Source organism: Carassius gibelio, chromosome A8, assembly GCF_023724105.1.
Source record: "Carassius gibelio isolate Cgi1373 ecotype wild population from Czech Republic chromosome A8, carGib1.2-hapl.c, whole genome shotgun sequence".
Classification (NCBI taxonomy): domain Eukaryota; kingdom Metazoa; phylum Chordata; class Actinopteri; order Cypriniformes; family Cyprinidae; genus Carassius; species Carassius gibelio.
This window is the reverse complement of record NC_068378.1, coordinates 28,173,856-28,196,852: the sequence shown is the minus strand read 5'-3', so window position 1 is coordinate 28,196,852 and position 22,997 is coordinate 28,173,856. Positions and strand designations below refer to the sequence as shown.

At 36.9% G+C, this 22,997-nt stretch overlaps 1 protein-coding gene across 1 annotated transcript; it reads right to left on the bottom strand.

Moving 5' to 3' along the window:
• Positions 1–3,739: 3,739 nt before the first annotated feature.
• On the bottom strand, positions 3,740–22,971 carry LOC128018085 (putative histone-lysine N-methyltransferase PRDM6). Its single transcript, XM_052603465.1, has 7 exons — positions 22,240–22,971; positions 19,785–20,092; positions 14,668–14,795; positions 12,093–12,217; positions 9,082–9,424; positions 5,729–5,905; positions 3,740–4,009 (listed from the first exon to the last, which is right to left on the bottom strand). The coding sequence occupies exons 1-7, from the start codon at positions 22,688–22,690 to the stop codon at positions 3,895–3,897; spliced, it is 1,647 nt and encodes a 548-aa protein (XP_052459425.1). The 5' UTR covers positions 22,691–22,971; the 3' UTR covers positions 3,740–3,894.
• Between the last annotated feature and the right edge of the window lie 26 nt (positions 22,972–22,997).

Genomic DNA, 22,997 nt, shown 5'->3' with positions numbered 1-22,997 from the left:
CTCTGACGTTTCTGATCCAGTTTGTTTCTGCTCAGATTAAGGTTTAATCGGACCGGTCTGGTGAAATCAGAAGAAATAAAGTCACGAGTCTGACAGAATCCAGGGAACACATTTCTAGGAATTTTGCAGTTAATTCTCATTTTGTATTTTCAGAAAGATTTGAAATATCTGTTACCACCGAAACGCAATAATCAGAATTTCTTCTTTTTTTTTTTTTTTAGGTGACTCAAGTTAATTTTTAACACTATTTCAGTAGTGAAATCTACACTGATTTCAAACTTAAGGTTACATTGAACCAAAAACTGTTACATCTTAACTGATAATTCCTTTTTTTCTTCTAGGATTATTTGCAGAATAAAGTTTAAAAGAACAGCATTTATTTAAAATGTTTTTTTTTTTATTATTATTATTTAAAAGATTGGGGTCAGTATTTTGATTTCTTTTTTTGATGAAAGAAATTAATGTTTTTATTCAGCAAGGATGTGTAAAATTAATAAAAAGTGATAATAAAAACACACTGTTAGAAAAGATTTCTATTTCTTTCTTTTTTAACTTTATCAAACAATCCTGAAAAAAAGTATCACAGGTTCCATAAAAGTATTAAGCATCACAAACCCAGAACTGATGATAATATTCTCATGATTTCTGAGGATCATGTGACACTGGAGACTGGAGGAATGATGCTGGAAATACAGAGGAACATGAGTGTAACTCTCCGTCATCTCTGTCCTCCACATACAGTAATAATCTTATTTCCGTGTTTTATGAGCTAATATTATTGTAAGTGTTGTTCTTATATATGCTTTTGGCATTAAATGATAATCATTTGTCAGAAGATGAGTTTTTAATATTGTATGATGTATATAAGTCTAAAAACCTAGATTTACCATGTAAGCAGTACTATTGCCTTTTAACCTCGATTACATGGAGGAAGACGAATGCTTAAATTAATTTCGTGTCAGAAAATGCGACCTACCAATTCTGGTAGATTTTTTTTTACCGTCTCAAAAAAAGTCTAAAGTTGTCAAGTATTCTAGTGTTTTTAAAGCTACACTAAATCTTTAGCTTTGACTCTTTGCTGTTTCTCAAACTGTTGATTTTTGTCAAACTGCATTGAAACCAATGAGTCAATATGACCCGACACAAAACCCTTCCCAAAACACGTCTCTGTGTCGAAACACTGCACATTCATGACCACCTAATTTCACCAAATAAACAGCTGAACCAGCAGAACACAGAGTGAAGGTTCCCATGAGCGAGAATAGAAATCAGCATCTCGTTCGTCTTCATCTCTCAGAAACAATCCCCCAGAAGAGCCTTGAACTCTAATGATGATCCAGAGACTACAGCGAGACCAGGGGGCAGAACTATATTCAGACGAGAAGCTATTGCTCTAATATCAGCCGAGCCAAAGCAAACACAACAAGGCCAGAGACCGGAGGAATAATGTTGATGTACTCGGCTCCAATCATTCACGCCATTTAACAGCAAACACACGAGGCTCAAGCGCTCCACATGAACACCGTCCTCCAGAAATCACTGTTTCTGCTGTTTGGAGGAGAGAGAGAGAGGTGTGTGATAATAAATCAGGTTCATCAGAGAGACTCCTGAGCAGAAACACCATGCACTGTGTACCAAGAGTGTTGAGACGTTAAATACCAATGGGTTTCTAGTCAAAAATGGCTTTTAAATCTCATTATTTAATATCATCAGCAAATCTTGGATTTAATATTTAACTTGTTCTCTCTGTATAAGCACAGGTTTGATGTGATCTCATACATGTCCGTTTTGAGTGAAGAAACATTATTTGTGGATCATTTTGGCAAGATTCACTCGAGAGCTGAGGTCAAATACAAAACCTGTGCTAAACTAATCAAAAGAAGTTGAGAAAAGATCGAATCATATATTTGGTAATTAAATAATGCAACAACAAAAAATCCCCTCAAGTTTGTAAAGTTTGTTTGTTTGTTTGTTTATATATATATATATATATATATATATATATATATATATATATATATATATATATACTTTATTATAAATATTTTATTTTCAAAAAAATACCAAAATATGTTTTTTATCAAATAAAATTTTTATTTTTTATTTTTTGATATCAACTTCAAATTTGGAACACAACTTGTTTGAATCTATTACTTTGATTTTATTATATATATATATATATATATATATATATATATATATATATATATATATATATATATATATATATATATATTGTTTATATGTATTATATAAACTTTGAAAATAAAACTTTTGTACATTTCTCATAATGATAAACTTCTTTAACAAATTTTGTTTGTTTTATATATACGTTATTTTTTGACCAAAAATGGGGGGGGAGGTGCTTTTTTTAAAGAAAGAAAAGTGTACCCCGTGTGAGTAAAGTCACTAAGTTAAATCAAACACAATCACGCAGTGTAATGTTAATCAAAGTTTGGTCATTACTTTATTCACAAGAACATTTTTTGGCCTATGGTGCTTATGTACAAAAATGCTAAAACCATGCAAACAAAAGCTGGATTTGAGCTGATCCTGAAAATACAGCACAGTCATGATTATCAGAGAATCACACGATTCATCAAAACGTGTTTAGAAAAGAAGCACAAGAGCATTCAGTGAAACTTCACTTACATTAAAAAGTGTCTCAATCATATTAAAGCTCTGGGAAACACAAGATATAAAGGTGATCTGGGAATAAGAGAGTGAAGCTCAAATATTAAATCATCATCAAAGTGCCATTCAGCATGATGTGGGAGAAATATAATATTCAGAATTTACACTTTATACAAAGGAAAGTCATTTTTGGTGAAGCGTAAGTCATGCTGACGATGCAGTCACACAGACGTGATGCGTTTCTGTCCGAAAACCACATCTACAGATATAGATTATATATGAATATTGTTTATTTGCTGGTCTGACCCCCAAAACTGCAAAAAGTCACATTCTTCCTCAATATTATTTCATCTTTTATCTTGTTTTCCAGTAAATATATCCGTCTTAATTATACACACACAACCAGTGCATTAGTGCATGATAAAAGATAAAAGCATCTGCTAGATGAATAAATATTAATTTAAATTAATGGGTCGTGTATAGTCACATGTGTATGACAACAGAAATGATAAATTATTAATACACTGTGTGACTGTTCAGAACAGATCTGAACACTAACATCATGCATATATCACACTTTTTATTTATTTTTACATAATATATTTGTATCTTATTTTTATTCATTACTTAGTGCCTTATTAAATTATTTTTTATTGTGAATCATTGTTATTGACTGTAAATGCAAAATTGCTGTTTATAAAATAATTAAATAATATTTTTTAAAATAAAACAATTAATTAAAATAAGTTCTTAAAATGCTAATGGAATAAAAATATTTTTTATTTAATATTTTATTTATTTATTATCATTAGTTTAAGCATAAACTTAAAATAAGATTTTTTTATGGCATGTCATTTTGAATTTCTATTTTTATATTTTTTTTAAGTAATATCTTAATATTGCAAGTCTTTCTGCATTCAATCTAGAATAAACGTTTCTTGATTTAATGATTTGTACTGGAAAACAATCAGAAATGCTGATGAAGAACATGAGTTTTTGCTGTTCTGTTCTTGTCTTCTAAACACAGTCTCATTTCAGGAACTCATGAATAAATAATCTCACAGATAGCCCCGCCCCCTATAGCCCCGCCCCCACCTGTGCCAGGATCGATGTCTCTTAACATCTCACTTACTTTATAACTGCTTTTGGTTTTCTGCGTGTGATTGAGAGTTTCTCCGAGGAAATCTTTGGTTTTGCTTAAGTGTCCGTGACATTTAATCATGATTTTCTCTGGCTGTTTAATTCCGGCCGGTCAATCAGTTAATCCACCTCGATTGATTCGCTGCTCTCGCTGATGGGTTTGCACTCGTTGGGCATCCGCTGGTGTCTGCTGAGCTGAGTGGCCTGCGTGAAGCTGCGCTCGCACCGCTCACACCTGCACACACACACACACACACACACACAGCTGAAAGCGGCTGTAATTGCAGAGAGCCTGTCAGTAATGTGTGAGGATGGGCGGCCCCCGGAGACCCCTGTCCAGATCGGGCCCCGCATCAGTGTCACACACAGATCAGGAAGAAAAGTGAGATTTGGGACTCGGTCACTTCACAATCTACAACCAGAGTCACTCTGCAGCTGATTTCAGTCTGAAAAGCGCACAGCAACTTCACAAACGAAAATAATAACTTTATATTCAAACACTTTGGGTAAAAGCATTTTCTAACTGCATCAAAGTCACTAACGAATGCATTCAGAACAAATATAAAACAAGATATATAACCGCAAATATTAAAGCAGTTTAATTGTCTGACTCCATTGATAGACAGTCGTTCTTAGTTTTAGCATTAACTTATTTAATTTGAATGAGTAATATGAATATAATCTGTGTTCCTGACTCTGGTGACAGCTGTGTGTTGTCGATGAGAGAAGCTCAGGGTTATTGATCAGCGAGAGATTCCTGAGCGCTTCTGATGATCGTCTGCTGAAACACTGATGACACGCTTGTGTTGCACTGATGCTTTATTAGACGCTTGATTCACTACTGAACTACAACTGATGCACGTCTGAGAGAGAACCGTACAAGACACACACTCACCAGCAGCAGCTCCAGATAACACACACAGATACACACACACACACTCACACACACACAGAGAGACACTCACACAAACACACACAGAGAGAGAGACACACACAGAGACACACACAGATACTCACACACAAAAACACAGAGAGAGACACACACACAGACACACACACACACACACAGACACACACACACACTCGCTCACACTCACACACACTCGCTCACACTCACACACACACTCGCTCACACTCACACACACACTCGCTCACACTCACACACACACTCGCTCACACTCACACACACACACTCGCTCACACTCACACACACACACACACACTCGCTCACACTCACACACACACACTCGCTCACACTCACACACACACTCGCTCACACTCACACACACTCGCTCACACTCACACACACACACACACACTCGCTCACACTCACACACACACACACTCGCTCACACTCACACACACACACACACACACACACACTCGCTCACACTCACACACACACACTCGCTCACACTCACACACACACTCGCTCACACACACTCGCTCACACTCACACACACACACACACACTCGCTCACACTCACACACACACACTCGCTCACACACACACTCGCTCACACTCACACACACACACACACACACTCGCTCACACTCACACACACACACTCGCTCACACTCACACACACACACACTCGCTCACACTCACACACACAGATTGAGTTATGTCAGAAGTAATCTAAAACCAGTCTGATTAAACGACCTAAGATGTGTAATGTAATGAATTATGTTACTAATGACAATGTTTGTCATGTTCTTTGGAATTAGTAACAGACCCAGCTCTATAACTATATATGTTTATAAAATTGTATATATTTTTTTATAATAAATAAATATAAAAAATAAATAATATATATATATATATATATTTTCTGGAGTGTTTGAAAGCAGGAGTCATAAAGCGAGGTGAAGGGCTCAGATGTCAGGAGCTCAGTGTGGTGGTGACTGAAGGGTTAAGGTGCTGGAGGAACAGCTGGTACTCACTGGTACTTACTTGAAAGGCTTCTCCCCGGTGTGTGTGCGGATGTGGTTGTTGAGCGTGGTGGCTCCGGCGAAGGCTCGGCCGCAGTAGCCGCACTTGAAGGGCCGGTCACTGGAGTGTGTGACCACGTGATTGCGGAGCTCGGACGGCTGCGAGAACGACTGCGAGCAGTGACCGCACTGATACGGCCTGAAACACAGAGTGACCCTCATCAGCACCGGCCGTCTCACAGACGTCTTTACTGCGCTCATATATAGAATTTCATATATTCAATTTTATTTACAAGAATTATATATGTAGTTATTGTTATATATTATATTATATTTATAAAAAAATAGTTTTTAGCAAAGAAAATTATTGAAAAGTTCTAAACATGTATTTTGGTCAAAGACGTTAAGATGTCTACAAAAGTGATTTCATGTCCATAGAAAGCACATTAAATGTAAGTTAATTATCTTCTTTTAAGGTTTCAAAGAAGTTTTTGGAGGACAAAATCTCAAAATTTGGTTGAAATAATGTTACAGTCATTTAGTGTAACATGTTTATTCTGACCTGTACATATTAATATATATAAAAGATTAAGGGAGCATATTAAATTTGATTGTGTTTTAAATGAGTAAAAACATTCTTACTGACAAATGGGCAAAACCTTGGATAGTGGCACATTTAAGAAAATTAAAATTACAAATCATTAGTATTTGGTGTGAAAGTAATTATTGTTTTAATGTGTCATAAATTGTAAATGTTTTGTTGTAAATATGCCTGACAAGATTGTTACTGAATGAGATTTTAGTGGGTCTCTTCTGTAAATCAAGGGAACATGTATGATATTTATTTTTTTGCTCAGAAAAACAAAAACAAAAATGCAATTGAATTAAACAGAAAACTTTTTAATTTTTTTTTGGGGGGGGGGGCAACAACAGTTTAAAGCAGTATTACACTTATAGTTTTAATGCTTAAACCCTTTTTCCGTCTTTTATCCATTTATATATATAACATATATATATATATATATATGTTAATATTTATTAAATTCTTAAAATTATTCCTTAAATTATATATATATAATTTTATTTTAAGAGTTTTATATACATATCTATCTTTTTTTCTTCAAGAAATGTTTTTTTAGTGCATGTGCATACTGCTCATATGTTTCAAATAATATCAAGATGTTAATGTGGAAAACTATGATGTTTTTAAATGTTGGGCAACAATGATTTCAAATTAAATGTGAAAAATTGTTTCTGAAAAAGAAAACAAAAGCAATAAGAAATGATTATCTATGTGTACAGCCGAAATGTTCCAGCTCTGACGTCAGTGTTTCGTGATGAAGCTGAGCGAGGGACTGAAGTTTCTCTGTCTGATGCTGAATATCTTCAGATGATGAATGTGTGCGCTGCTTTAACTACAGCAGACGACAGATTCATGGACACTTATTGTTTATTGCTCCAGCGTCCGGAGCGGGACGGACATAAATAACCCCCCGGACCTCCAACACACACACACACACACACACACACACACACACACACACTGAGATTCCTCTAATGTCTTATTTGAGTCTTGCAGCAGGAGAATATTTCTTCTGCTCGATATGGTAATAAATGGCTCTTTACTCTTTAATGAAACGTGTCATCGCTGAGATTGATGCGAGCGAACAAAAAGAAGAAAAACACCTCGAGCTGAGAGCAGCACATCAGCTTTGTTCTGCAATGATGCCGTGATTTATCCTCTCTCAAATGTACATATAAACTAAACATCAATAAATATGTATAAGCCAAAGGCCATAAAGCATCGGCGAGATCATTTCCCACAGATCGTCCTGGATTGCCTCGTTCAGCTAAATTTTATCTGCGCCTCGGGGTCATAAAGTTGGGCATCGACAAAACCTCACATTGACTTCATCCCGCAAACATTTTTCTTCTGTATGAATATTAGTTTATTGAATAAGTGGCATCTGTTTTCCTCTGCATCACGTCTGGACTGGGATTTCGTTGTGACGCGCAGCTGATTTATAAGAACTGAAGGCAGCACAAAACAGAGCGAAGCTAAATATCCCAATACATGCTCGGCCGTGTTTAATTAGGTTTAGAGACGATGTTACACGGGAAAATCATCTCTTGTGGAGAACGTCCAGTGCTCAGGACACGTGTCCGAACGATCATAACTCTATTCATCTATATTCAGAAATATTATTGATTTCACTGCACTGAGAATATCAGATGAGAAGAAAACTGATCTTGATGAAATGCAGGTTTGAGTTAAGAATCAAATTTGTTTTATAACTAATTAATTTTACAACAGTTTAATTAAATATGACACTTTTGACAGCTTTATACATTTTTACAGTTAACTGAAAGTAAAACCTTTAAAAAAAAAAAAAAATGCTACATGAAATAAAATAAAAATGAACTAGAATAAAATATAATACAAAAATATTATGTACTAAAATAACTAAAAATATATAAAAAATATTTCAAAATAACAAAAACTAATAAAAGTGACAAAAACAATTAAACTTTAAAATAAAATATAAAAATAAAGCATTCAAAATATTAATAAAAACTGTAATATCTCATCGATATTAAAATAAAACTGGTTAAGAATCAAATTTCAAATTAAGAATCAAGTTGAATTTGTGTCAAAATTGTTATTGACCTGAACTGAATCTGAAATGAACTGAATTATGACACTTTTATCTTCTGTAGAACTGCTTTATAGTTAACACCTGAATTTCAAATTTAGAATTAAAGAATTGAATTTATTTTAGAATTGATTAATTTTGCAACACTGTCTCTATTATTAAACTGAACTGAATGATGAAAATGTTGTCCTCTGCAGAGCTGCTAATAGATATCAATAAAGTCTCAGAATAAGAATAAAAAAAAAACTGAATTTTTTTTATAATTCATGAATTTTGCCAAATTGACTTCTTGGACTGAACTGAATCAACATTAAACTGAATTATGACACTCTTCTTCTGTAGAGCTGTTTTATAAATGAATTTTAATTTTGAATTAAGTTAAAAATTGAAGAATTTAATTAGTTTTTATAGTTGATCGACTTTGCAGCATTGGTGTTATTGAACTGAACTGAATCAACATGGAATTGAACTGAATGATGACAAGTTTTGCTTCTGCAGAGCTGCTTATATTCGATATTAGAATCGATGGCTGATTAATTGACGAACATTGCAATATTGACACTTTCATTGAACTGAATTGAATCAGAATTGATCTAAATAATGACTTCACTGAAACTGAACTGATGCACTTTGCAACATTGTTGCTGTTATTTTCCCGTGAAGCTTTACTGTAGAGAGCGCTGCAGAGTGGAGCGCTGCTTGTTTCGGCGTGCTCTCGTACCTGTCGGGGTTCTGCGTGCACACGTGCATCTGCAGCAGGATCCTCTGCGTGAAGGTCTTGAAGCACTGGCCACACTTCCACAGATGCCAGTCGCTGAAGTCGGAGCTCAGCTGGCTGGTGGACGTGGGGCTGGCCAGCACTCGCTGGTTCTTCCCGCTCATCTGACTCAGGCTGGACTCCACGTGACTCTTGTCCAGCAGAGAGAAGCTCCGAGAGCAGGGCGTCTGAGGGAAGACCATGGAGCGCGGCAGCAGCGAGGAAGACGAGGGTTTGGGACTCTTACTGAAGGGCTGGAGCGAGTCCTGACGAGACATTGCCTCCATGACAGAAGACGGCACGTTCACTGCCACAGAAACAGAGAAGAACACCCGAGTCAAGCCGAGAAACATGAGTTTCATATTCAACATATTCAAATCTGTTATTAAAGTGTAATGTATTTCTGTATTTTCAGCATCATTCCTCCAGTCTTCAGTGTCACATGATCTTCAGAAATCATGAAAATATGATGATCTACTGCTCAAGAAACATTTCTGATTATTATCAGTGTTTAACACATTAATATTTTTGTGGAAACTGTGATGCTTTTTATTTTTTAGGATTCACAGATGAACAGAAAGTTTAAAAAAAACAGCATTTATGTGAAAAAAAATATTTTGTAACATTATAAATGCTATATTAATGTCACTTTTGATCAATTTAATGCGTCCTTGCTGAATAAGTGTTCATTTCTTTAAAAAATTCAAACTGTTCAAATTTTGTATTATTTAATACATTTAATACAATCAACACATAGACATAAAGCTGTATATGATAATCGTATATCATTAAAAACACATTTAATAAATGTAATGTGAAAATCACTAAACAGCATTAGAGGATCAGCCATGGAGTCAAATCTCGGACAGGGAACCGACGTCTTCAGACGCTTCTTATGTTCAGAAACGGCACACTGTGTGCATAAACACTGAATTATCCGACTGTAAGACGAGACATGTGACAGATCTCTGATTGAATAACGCCTGCGCATTCAGTGCAGCATGAAGCTCCAGCCGCTGACCTGAGATCAGACCCAGCGTGGAGAAACACACCGATCTCTGTCCAGCAGATCTGAGTCTTCATCTGTGTCAATGGCTTTCTGATCGCAGCTTCTCTCTCGCAGTATTTCTCAGCAGCACAGATCACACGACACACTTTAGAGCAGCATTGGAAGGAAAGAGCGCTGTCTAAACACATCAGAGCTCATAAAGTCTGTCTGCTGTAAACACTGCACTGTCAGATTGGCTCTCAGGTCCCGGAGCAGACGGAGAACATGAACACTGAAGAAACAGAGCTGGGCCATTCCTCTGATTCCAGTCACTGGTTTTAAATAAAAATAATAACACACTGTGTTGCAGAAGTTTTAATGTCAGTACTGAAAAAAAAAACAATGTGATGCCAGCATTTCCCGCTAACATTTTGAACGGATTCTCAAACAGCTCTGATTGGCCAGCTCAGATATCTCTGTGATTGGCTACTATGATCATCGCCAGTGTCGGGGAAAGTTACTTTTAAAAGTAACGCATTATTCCCTAAAAAAGTAACTAATTACGTTACTTAGTTACTTTTTATGGAAAGTAATGCATTACAGTACTTTTGCGTTACTTTTGTGTTACTTTTTAAATATGAACAGGGCTTGATTGTTTTTAAGATAAGTTCTATTTAGAGCAAATCTTAAAGCCAAAACCAAAAAGTGTAATGAATAAACCTAAGGCTGAAGGAAAGTAAATTCACGTCTGTAGAGTAAAACACACGAGAAGAAAGTTCACTCTTCGGCAATAAAAAAATTAAAAACAATGAAGCACAATTGTTAATTTATCTAAAGTCATTTTTGCTAATTAGTATATTTAAACTGGATCATCAAAGGTAAGCAGCAAAGATATTTCTTAATAAAATGCGATTGGATACATTTGTGTCATTTAACATATTTAATTATTACAGGTTTGCGTCATATACTAAGTTTGCATTTCACTGTTTTAATTCATTTTGATGAATAATAAACCTGTTTTTTTTTGTTGTTGTTGTCGTTTTTTGCGAGGATGAATTAATGCACATTCACATTTAGTCTAGAACTACACGCCTCTGTACTTCTGATTTCTCCAGATTTGGGGGCTGGAGACTTTTCAGTCAATAAATGAGAAAACAAAGAAAACTGGTGTTAATCTTTTGAAAAAGTAACTCAGATATTTTCTTGTAAATTGAAAAGTTATTATGAAAAAACAAATCCTCAAAAAATACTATCCTATATAACTATATAAGGCATCAGTGTGTCCAGAGGAAATCGGGGATGCACCGATATATAACATTTTGGCCGATACCGATAACCGATAATTCTCAATCCATGAAAGGTGATAACCGATACTTTGGCCAATTAATCTAAATCCAATTTTTTATGATTACCAAAAAAGTCTCACCATTAAAAGGCACTAAACACTTCACAAAAATCAAACATAAAGCAACCTTAAAAGTAAATAAAATAAACTGAAGTGCTGCCAGCTTATTTAACGCAAGGAACACATCCTATTTGAGATTAATCAGAAAGTTATCCAACATAAACATAACATTACAAATTATATATGTACAAAAAGATGCAAATGCACAAGTGAACTCAAGCTAATTTACATTATAAGAACTTCTGTTGTGCATGCACTATTGGCTCTTTACACAACAACATGCTGAAACATGGAAACCAATCCAAAATAATTCACAAGATTTTTATTATAATAGTGTTCTCATTATAATGTTTATATAATATATATGACAGTCCAAATTGTAGTTATTAATGCTGTGCACTGAGCTAAATAATCACCAGCAAACTGAAACACTCTATTGACGCTGTATAAGCTTTATCTATATGAGATAAACCAGATTTCTATGCACAAAATAAACACAATAATATGGTATCGGCCGATATATCGTGCATCCCTAGTGGAAATAATGTTCAGATGAGACTGATGCAGAAGAGTTTCTCTTACGGTTTTCGTCTTGTGCGACGCACTGCAGCGGGATCCCGAAGAAAGACGTGTAGCTGTCATTGTACCAAACCAGGAGCTCTGTTCCTCGAGGAATATCTGCACACGCCCGGTAGAAGATACACGACCTGAAACATGAATGCACTGCTTAGAAAACTATAACTAACTACTTACTAATAAAAGAACATCACTTTACAACTTTAGTAATAAAGGAACATTGAGTTGCTTCATGAAAGCTTATTGTATCACTGTATTAAAGCTCTCTGTATTATGTAGAGTATGATGAGAGAGATGGACTGAGCGAGTGTGATTATCTGCATCTGACACAGCATTCGTTCTTCAGCTCAATCTCATATTCACAATAAAACATTGGTCGGAAAGCCATATCTCTGTCTTACTATCCTTGATCTGTTAAGGGATGATTTCTGGTGACAACACTGATCACTGCGTTTGTTAACTGCGTATTACAGGCTGTTGTTGAAAGTATAAAGAACATACTTGTTTACAACCCTGTTTCAGTCTCTTTCAATATAAAAGTATTCACTGCGGACTCACTCAGAAAAACCGTCTACAATCATCAAATGTTGTCTGCGCACACAAAAAGAAAATTACAAATGGTATGTTTTGCTACGATTTTTTGATTTTAAAATTGAGGAATCAGGAAAATTAGGCTGCTGTCACTTTAAGAGCCGCACGGATCCAATTTACTGTTACACATGTACTGTACGTATGTATTTCTCCAGTGTATACCGTATATAAAAAAACACAAAGGTCTATCAATAAAATATATTTTATTGTTTATTTATGATGAAAAAAATAATAATAAATGATAAAAATAATAAAATATATATTTAGATTTAATAAATGTAAAAAATAATAAAGCATATATTATGTTTAGACGAGCAGCTAGCCAGACTAACTCTATTCGTCCTTTATTCGCTGGATACAGCTCTATTTTCTCTTACAGAGGAAAAAAACCTACAAAAGTTTGACTCTTTGGTCCTGCTGAAATTGCTGAGATCAGTGCATTTTATTAATTCTTTCCACCACGACATCAAAATAAAACAAGAGCCGAGTCCATAAATCAGCAACATCTCATAAGCGAGAGAGAGAGAGAAAACACGTCTCTCAGCTCGGCTTGGCTCAACATAAACACTGCGGCGCTCCAGTGAAGGCAGTGGGACTCAATGAGTCGGCGGGCCGCTGAAAGAGTCTGTTTGGGGAGCGATGGGTGGTCCTGCACGCTCAGACCGAGTAAACCAACACCGGCTCTTACAAGCCTGCCGTCACCTCCAAAACACGCATGAATCTGTGCAGATCAAAGCCCTCCGGCCCCCACGCTGACAGCGATTTAGTGTTGTGGTGGGGTAGGTCATAAAGGACGCCCCCTGCACGGGACATGCCAGTAGAGCGAAACCAAACAGCGCCTCGGACTCCATCCATCACCGGCGGCTTTGAAGAGGATTCCATCAAGATATTGAACATCAACATATGATCTGGACCCACACACGCGTGAGACTCGCCCTTCAACACGGACTTACACCAAGAAGATCAGCTCCACATTAAAAACCCTTTCTGAGCTCTCAGTGTTGGGAGCACATCACAATAAAAACAGACACTGTGTAGACTTCTGCTGATTTTATATACAGCTAGTTAGATAAACTACAACCTAACACTGACAGAACATTTGTAGAATAATTTTTTTTTAATACTTAATTTTTTAATATCATTTTTACTTTATAAGGAGGTTTTGGGAGGTTTTACATACAAAAAGCAGCCAGTTTTGTCTGCACACTAAACAGATCCCTAGACCACAGAGATCTATCAAAATATATATTTTATTATTATTTTTTTAGATTAAAGAAAAATATTTAAATGATTAATTGAAAAAAAATAAAAAGACCATATATATATATATATATATATATATATATATATATATATATATATATATATATATAGTTTTGTTTATATTTAAGAAAGATAAATAAATAAAAAGGTTTATCAAAATATATATTTTTGGATTTAAAAATGAAGGAAATTATAAAATAAATAAACATAAACCCAACTGCAAAGGTTATTATTTTTTATATTTAAAAAGATAAAAAAAAAGAATAATACAAAAAAAGACAACAAAGATCTATAAAATGTACTGTATCTTTTATCGTTTTAATAATATTATTAATTTAAAAATAATATTTAAAAATAAATGAATAAAACAGGCCATGAGTGTTTATCCAAACATATCTTTTAAAATTTTAAAAATATTGTAGAAATAATACAATTAAATTTTAAAATAATTAAGACATTCGGACCTCTGTGGTCTGTTATCTTTTTAGTGTGTGGACACCACTTGCTGATTTTTGTGCATTTTGTACAATTTTCTTTACTCTGTATGCTGTTAATTATAAATACTATAATCCATGAGCAATAGCTGTAGTATTTGTAGAGTATTACTCTACTCCTGTATCTCTGCAGGTTTTGTCAGATCTCTCTCACTGTCGACTGGATGTGTTCATCTCTTCAGGCGGTTAGTGCTGGTGTGGGTTGGTTTAGTTAAGTTAGTTAGTTTCTCTACCTGTACTGCACCACCATCATGTTCTGCTCTCCACAGTGTCTGGCGCAGCGGATGTACCTCATCCAGCTCGACTTACTGGGCTCGTTCCCGTCAAGAAAGTGCTGTAAGGTTCCCTCCTGATCGTAGATCTAGAAGAGAGACATCCACAAACACCGTCAGCACTCACAGTCGTCCTCGTGTCATATGAAGAAAAACAGAAGTGATTCAGATAAATCAACCTGCAGTCGTCGATATTTCAGTCCGTCTGCTGTGTTTAATGACCGATGCCTAGTGATATTTCAAAACTACAAATGTGAAGGTAGTAGTGCAGCACGCTTCATGATCTTTCTGATGTTGTGCAATGGTTGTGCACAAGCTTATTTTAATACAAAATTGATTTTAGTGCAACACGATCATTTTCACCGCAGAATGCACTTTTGTGAGTTTAAAACCGAATCTTTTGCGCTCAGAACTGTGTCAGGGATCTGAGATCTGTGACGGATGGGATCTGACGGGCTCCTGTTACTCACTGCTCAGTCTCTCCAGACGGCGTTTACGGCTCTGAGCGACAGCTGTAAATAGAGCGGCTGACCGCTGGTGACCCGGCCGACAGCCGCAGTGACCTCCTGCCCTCATTACAGCGAGTGAATCAGGGCCGACAGCCATTACGCTCAGCGCTTTATCACAGGAACACGCAGAGGTCTGCAGCGGAGCGCTCTGAGCATGCAAACACGTCTCTGGAGGTGATAGTGGCGCTTGTTATCGCTGCAGACGCATTAAAACACACCAGAAACTCTCTCGGCCCAAGCTTCATCTTCTTCATCAGTCACAGATGCAGTGCGCTCTACGTTCAGATGAAACTCTCGAGATGCTTTCTTTTCACAAGTGAAGCATAAAATAACTTCAGTGACAAATTACACAGCCAACCCACGTTAAACAAGAGCAGAAATAAAATAATTATCCTGGCCCGCGGCCCACCGCCACGACATCATCACCTTCAGCCAATGAGCAAATATTATCCCCAGCAGCTGTATCAGCCTCATCTGGAGATATTTGTGTTTCATGAAAGCATTCAGTCACGCTCAGACTATTTTCTGCTCCAGCACAGAATCAGTCGACGTCTTTTCACTTTTGGAACCGGTTAATAAGTTATTATCCTTCACTAAAACCATTCAAAACCCTTGTTACATAACTATATTTAATGCATTAATAACATAACTGTTCAATATTAGTTCATGTCAGCTCAAGGCTATTAAATAACCTTAATAGAAACAACTTTAGATTTTAATAATGCATTAGGAATTGTTGGAATCAACATTAACTGAGATTAATAAATGTTAGTTTGTGTTAACTAATGTGATTAACTAATGTCAACAAATGAAACCGTATTGTAAAGTGTTATCAGAACATTCTTTGTTAATTGAAATAAAATTAAAAAAATTAAAAAACTAGTTTTTGAAAAGAAATTAGAATAAAAACAATTAACAAAATAATAAAAAAGTCACAAATTTCATTTACAAAAATGTAAATTCAAATTTTATTTAACTATATGTAGTAAATAACTAAAACTTAAATAATAAAAAAAATAACCATATAAAAAAATGTAAATAACCCTAAGAAAAAAATACAAAAAAACACTACAACTTAAAAAATATATATAATCATACATTTCTCATACTCACGTTTCAAAAAATTAAATAACAAATATTAATAATAAAAGCTATTAATAAAAATGTATAATAAAACTATTCATTATTAAAAAAAAACATTAACAATAAAACTATTAATAGAAACAACACTGCTGTAGACTGTATTTAAAGGGACAGTACACTTAAAGAAACTATGACATTCTGGTTTACAGTATGCTCAAAAAATACAATGGAAGTCAATGGCTACCGTCATCTGTTTGGTTCCCAACATGCTTCAAAATATCTTCTTTTGTGTTCAGCAGAAGAAAGAAAGAAGCACAAGCAGGTTTGGAACGACACGAGAGAATGTGTGACTATCGCTTTAAATGTGATCTTCCTCCATAACTCAAGCTCTCCTCACTGTGTCCTGCGAGACGTCCAGAAACACATGCTGACACACTTTACACGAGCTCCAGGATAATTCACCGCACAGGTACAGTGTTTAGTTTCTAAATGTCACATTACTCGCGTCACGCTCTCAGCATCATGACAGCAGCTCTAACAAGACACGCTATTTATTGGGCGAGACTCACGCGTGTCAGCGCAGAGATGTTTGAGTTGGACACGCCGACGGTCAAACATCACCAAACAGAACTATTCGCTCGATTTATAGCTGGTAAATATGGCTGATAATGGGCAATATCGACGAGAGACGTGTGTACAATATTCTTTAGAAAAGCATTCCAGACTCAGGGTGGGAAAAGCGGGCGTAATAATTCTGCAGCGCTCTGACAGACCAAAGAAAGAAGCGAAGGAACGGACCGAATAAACCTGTGTTTACATCAGAGCAGCAGCTTCATCTGATTTATCCCTCATATACATACATACATATCAGAGCTGAGCATTTAACACGTTCATGAGGTGCGATTAATTATAGGAATAATAACATGTTCAAATGTATTTAACGTGGCGCCTCGTCTGTCATCTCACACTGTCTGAAGAGTCTATTAGAATGAACCTGAAACTCAATTTTCAAATTTATTTCTTAAGCTCCTTATGTTAAAGGGATCATATGATGAGATTTCTCTTTGGAGTGTAACAAGCTCTTGGTGCATGAAGAAGATCAAAGTTAAGACTCTGCCACGCCCCCTAAAACACCTTGTTTGAACACGCCCCCACATGTCTACATCACTATGTGGAAATCACGACGTCCTCTTTCAGCTTGAACTGATGGTAAAACTAAACACATTATTAACTGTCTTTACATTTATTTTGAAAGGTGAAGCTGGTGATTATGGAAAGGGGCGTTACATTTCCCACGAGTGCTTGCAGTGTCCGGCCAATCACAATGCACTGGGGTCAGCTGGCCAATCAGAGCCGACTGTGCTTGTCAGAAGGAGGGGCTTTGTAGAAAACAAGGCGTTTGAGAGAGGCGGGGCTTAGAGGACCTACAATAATGTACAGTATTTGAACAATAATGTGTTTTTATGACATTAAAGCATGTCAACATATTCTGTTACACCAAATACACAAAATAATGATCTTTGACAAGCATCATATGATCCCTTTAATAATGTCAAGTCATTGCTTCTCTCATTTAACGTTATAATTATGCAATTAATTAATTAAGTTATAATTAAAAAAAAAGTTACAATTAAAAATATTGTTATTAGAGAAACACACATCTTTTTTATATATAGATACACACACACACACAAAACATGTGTGCTTCTCTAATGAATTACACCTGGACTATCATTATCTCTGTTTTATATCTCTGTCATTTAAAGAGTTTAATTTGCTCCTAATTGACTGAATAAATGTCTGCCATCAGGTGTTTAACGCGACAGACGTCCATCCATCAGCTGTGAGCGTAATAACACGTCAATAAAAGGTCAGACAGACTTCATCAAACGCTGGACCGTCTGTAATGAGCGCGGCGTGTGATCCGTTTCGCTCGTATTAAACTAATAGATGATCTAACAGCGTAAATATGAATCTGTGGAGCTAGCGAGCAGCAATAACACTCGGCCGAACCCAGGCGCTGATTCATTCTCCATTAGCAGTGATTTCTGACACACTCCAGAGAATCATTCAGCGGCGCTCACAGCAGATCTCAGCTCACGTGTTTACATTCTACACGCTCCAGCCTTTCATTCCCTGCTCTCACACTCACACACACACACACACACACACACCGTCTGCTTTAATCCAGAGCAATGTTTCCTGTAGAACCAGGAACAGTGAAATCTCAGTCACATCTCTGTGTCACGTCCATCTCAAAGCAAGACTTTCACATCAGCTCTCAGATGATTCCGAGTGAAAAAATGAAAGCACATAAAAAAGGTAGAGGAGCAGTCATGAGGCAGCACGTCTAGACGGAGCGTGTTAGTAGCTTTTGTACCTTGTTTTCTGAGAGCGTGAGAAGTTTAGCTTTATGCACATCTGTGGAAGCTGTCTTCTGCCACGCAATACAAATATTAAAAAGATAATCACAATTACGACGTTATTTCTAGGACGAGTATATATCTCATATTTCCACGTTAGAAACTTGGGTGGGTTTACTTTTTGCAATTTTGTCTTAATAATGAGTTTCTATTACACACTTTCAGCTTTTTCCCTCACAATTCTGGGGGTTTTTAACCTAATTTGAGTTAACATTGTGCAGCTTTGCCTTTTTTCTCTGAATTGAGTTTAAATCTCACAATTTTGCTTTTTATTCAGTCACAGATTAAAAATACGAAAGAAGTTCATTTTGACTTTCTATCTCACATTTCTGACTTTTCTGAGTTTACTTTTATCAAAAATTTTCTCCAGATTTTTTAATAACTATTAAAAACAGTAGTTGTGACTTCTGTATCCCTCAGTCCTCACATCAATGTATATCTCAGTTCTGACTTTTATTATACATAAATACATCAGTATTGTGAGATATAAAGTCACTATTACCCTTTTTATTTGTTATCCATAGAAATAAGCTTCCCTGGACACTTACAATGTTTAAGCCTGTTTCTGTCAAACAATTTAGAAAAGTGTAACTGTGACTTCTTGGCTCACAATTCTGACTTTTATTCTTGCAATTATCATCTTACATGAAAAAAAGCTTTTACTTTTTTTCTCAAAATCACGAGTTTATTCCTTTTTTTATATTGTTTATATTGAAAAATGGCAGAATAATGAAATACAAACTGAATGTAAAATGTCACAATACCCTTTTAAGTAATCTTCCAATCATATCTGTCCATGTCTATATTTAGAGAGCCATCTGCTCTCTCTCTCTCTCTCTCTCTCTCTCTCTCTCTGTCTCTCTCTCTCTCTCTCTCTCTCTCTCTCTCTCTCTCTCTCTCTCTGTCTCTCTCTCTCTCTCTCTCTCTCTCTCTCTCTCTCTCTCTCTCTCTGGTATCAGAGGTGAAGCTGCTAACCTTATTTAGTGAGTGTGGGGTTTTCTCGCCCGCTCCTCTTTGTGTTCGACACATCAGGTTGTTTGCACACACACACACACACACTCACCTCCCATAAGTGTCTTGTGTTTCGCACGGATCCCGACTGCACCTTGTCCAGCGGCAGCGGGACGCCCTGGAAGGGCCCGATCCAGGTGCCCTGTGGGATACGCTGGGACGCACAGATGCCGTATCCCAGACCCGGGACGGTGCTGGTGCACAGACACACCTCACGAGGAAGATCCCTGAGCCAGTCCGGGACGTCTGGAGGAGCAGCGGTCACCGAAGAGCTGCTGGTCCCCACCAGCCTCCGCAGCGAGTGCAGGGGTCCGTGCATGGGGCACTCTCCGTTACGGTTGTCCGCACACATGTCACAGCCTGAGGGACGGCACAGAGAGAGGGACGCTTATTTACCCACACACAGATGGGACCCCGAACGGCCCCCGAGATCCCCTTCACTGAGTCACACACAAACTGAACACATTTGTGTTTCTGTGCTGAAAACGATTGTGTAGGTACAGGCTGAAGAACAACTTTACACCTAAAGCAGGGAAACAACTAATGCATTCTTCATTCTTAAACAGCTCAATAATTTCACAAGATTAATCACTCAAAAATCTGCTTATGTTTGACTTTAAATTATTGACTTGAAAACATTTGCATTTTAATTTAAATGATTTATTTTAAAAGATGGGGAAAAAAATATGTGCTTTTGAATTTAAGTTATGCAACAAAAAAGTGCAGTTGATTTTAAATGATTGATTTTAGATGACGCAGAAATATTTTGTGCATTTGACTTGAAATTATTTCTTTTTAAATTATGCAAAAAGATAAAAAATATGTGCTTTTGAATTTAAGTTATGCAAAAAAAAAAGCAGTTGACTTTAAATGACTGACTTTAAATTATGCAAAAATATTTTGTGCATTTGACTTGAAATACAAAACTAAATATGCTTAAGTGGTTGACTTAAAATTTGCACGACTAAGAAAAGAGTAACAAATTATAAGTTGAAATAGATATGAATGATATTTGTGATTTTTGAACGCGTGCAGCTCATTAAAGTGATCTACAGAAATAAAACGCAATGTGCATCATCTTCTAAACTGAAGCGCTATTTAGTCTCGAGTCGCGTTTCTTTTATTTTCTACTGTGCATCAGAATATTTTCATCGCGTTGTGCATCTGAAATTCGCAGTACATGTGTTGTGTGGAAAGCGCTTTCTAAATGAGCTGCACTGCTCTGAAATATGGGCTGAGGATCGCGCATGTAGATAAAGAAGTGTCGGATCCCCCGGAGACACACATGTCCCGTGTTGGGATGATGAATGTGGGCCGATGGAGCAGATCGATCAGTGATCCGGACTCACTCCACAAAACTATACAGCAATTAATTGTGTGTTGTCCTCTCATCCCTCATGTGCTGCTGCATTCATCGATGAAGATCTGCTGATCACCAGAAGCTTTCACATCACACACTCATACAGCATTCCCTCCGTGCACGAGAGAGCTCATTTAATTATCCAGAAAATAATAAGAGCTTTATTATCGGAAAGCGAGAGGAAACACAACGGGACAAAATCTACTTCGCAATTAATAAAGATTCAGAAGCGTGCATTCAGAAGAATTCAGAGTAGAAATGATTTCAGTTGTTGACATTGACAATCAGTGTAGCCTAATTATCATGCATTTGATTTTTAATTACAAATATTAAAGACATCTCGGTTTTTAAGCCAATTTAAATAAACAAATCAGCTAAAAAATAATTATGTTCGTTGAATATGCATTTTAAAATAAAGCCAAAATTAAAACGAGTAAAATTTAATTTCTATCTACTATTTGTTCATTTCTAAATAAATAATTTCAGGATATTCGATCCGGCTCGTTGATAATTCCTCAGTGATCTGGTTTAAGAACAAAAAAGTCAACACGCCTGAGAATAAATATAGAGTAAATAGAGTATAATCACAATCTTTGGCCCACTACAAAATTACTATCAAGAAACAGTTTTAAGAGGAGTATAGCAGCTATGCAGTAATGTTGCAAAAAAATTATTCTCTTAAGTAGGCTACCGCATTTATTTAAATATATTTTCAAATTATTTCATTACGCAACGAAACGTAAATTGATTTTTTTTCTCAATAACTAATAATAATTAGCAGTAATCGACAGAAACACGTTTGTAATGAAGCGCTCGTTTTGGCTAACACTCCCCAAAAACTAAAGTGTGTTTGAGACCATCTCTCGCTCTTGAGTTGACTATAAAGTTATTTTGAGTTAAAAAAAATAAATAAAAATAAAAACTCTATAAAGCCTGTCAGATATTTATTGGTGTTTGATTACAGCTTCTTCAGATGCTGTTTGGGTTCTTCAAAGCACCAGAACCCTGATGTTTTATTTAAAAATAAATAAATAAACACTGGAGAAATAAAAAGTTCCCACGTGAGCCATTTCCCCCATATCTTCATTTTAAGTGTGTGTGTGTGTGTGTGTGTGTGTGTGTTATGGAAGAGCATGAATCTACACACGGTTGTTGAGCTCTCCGTTGTGGTTGTTGATCGGGATGATCTCCATCCGCTGCTGTCCGTACAGATAATAGTCCAGCTCCTCGGAGCTCAGCTTCAGTCGCGAGCCTTTATCATTCTTAAAGTTGGACGACAAACAAAGTTCTTTGGCTTGAGACGATCCTCCGGCGGCGTCGGAGCTCAGCGGGTGTCCGAGCAGCGCGATGTGACCCGCGGGAGACGCGCTGGAGCTGGAGGAGCTGGAGGAGATCAGGCTGGGTCTCTGCGGCACCGGAGGCGGAAGAGAAGCGGCTTTCAGCGCGCTGTTCTGCGGGAAGAGCTGCTGCCAGTGCTGGATGTAGGTCGGGTCCACTTTGAGGAAAGCAGACCCGCTCGGCTCGCCCGGCTTCAGCATGTCCGACTGTAACAGCAGCACAGATGATGGATGATGATGGTGGTGGTGGTGGACTTTCATGTGCTCTCCAGAAAAGAATCGCTGGTTAACTTAACTAGTCAGGCCGCCGCGCGCGTCTAAACACACTACAACACAGAAGCCGAGGCGCTCCGGTGTCCTGCGCTCGCGACGCATGGTTCAAGCGCTCACGAGAGAAACACACTTACCCTGTCAGAGGAGTCCAGGCGGTGGCTCTCGGACACTCACACCATCACTGCACTGACCGTGAGCTGTGCTCGAACCCCGTCAGCGCGAGCGTCCTCCCACTCTCGCGCGCATCGCGCTCCCGCACGAGCACGTGCCTCTGGACAGACAGACACAGAAATGA

Bases quoted from the DNA above. Each gene is read 5' to 3' on its own strand.
- LOC128018085 (XM_052603465.1), bottom strand. From the start codon at position 22,690: ATGAAAGTCCACCACCACCACCATCATCATCCATCATCTGTGCTGCTG. The intron at 14,796-19,784 runs GTGAGTGTGTGT...TCTCTCTTCTAG, and splicing joins ACACAAGACACTTATGGGAG to ATCTACGATCAGGAGGGAAC. The intron at 9,425-12,092 runs GTAAGAGAAACT...TTTCTGTGGCAG, and splicing joins CGTCGCACAAGACGAAAACC to TGAACGTGCCGTCTTCTGTC.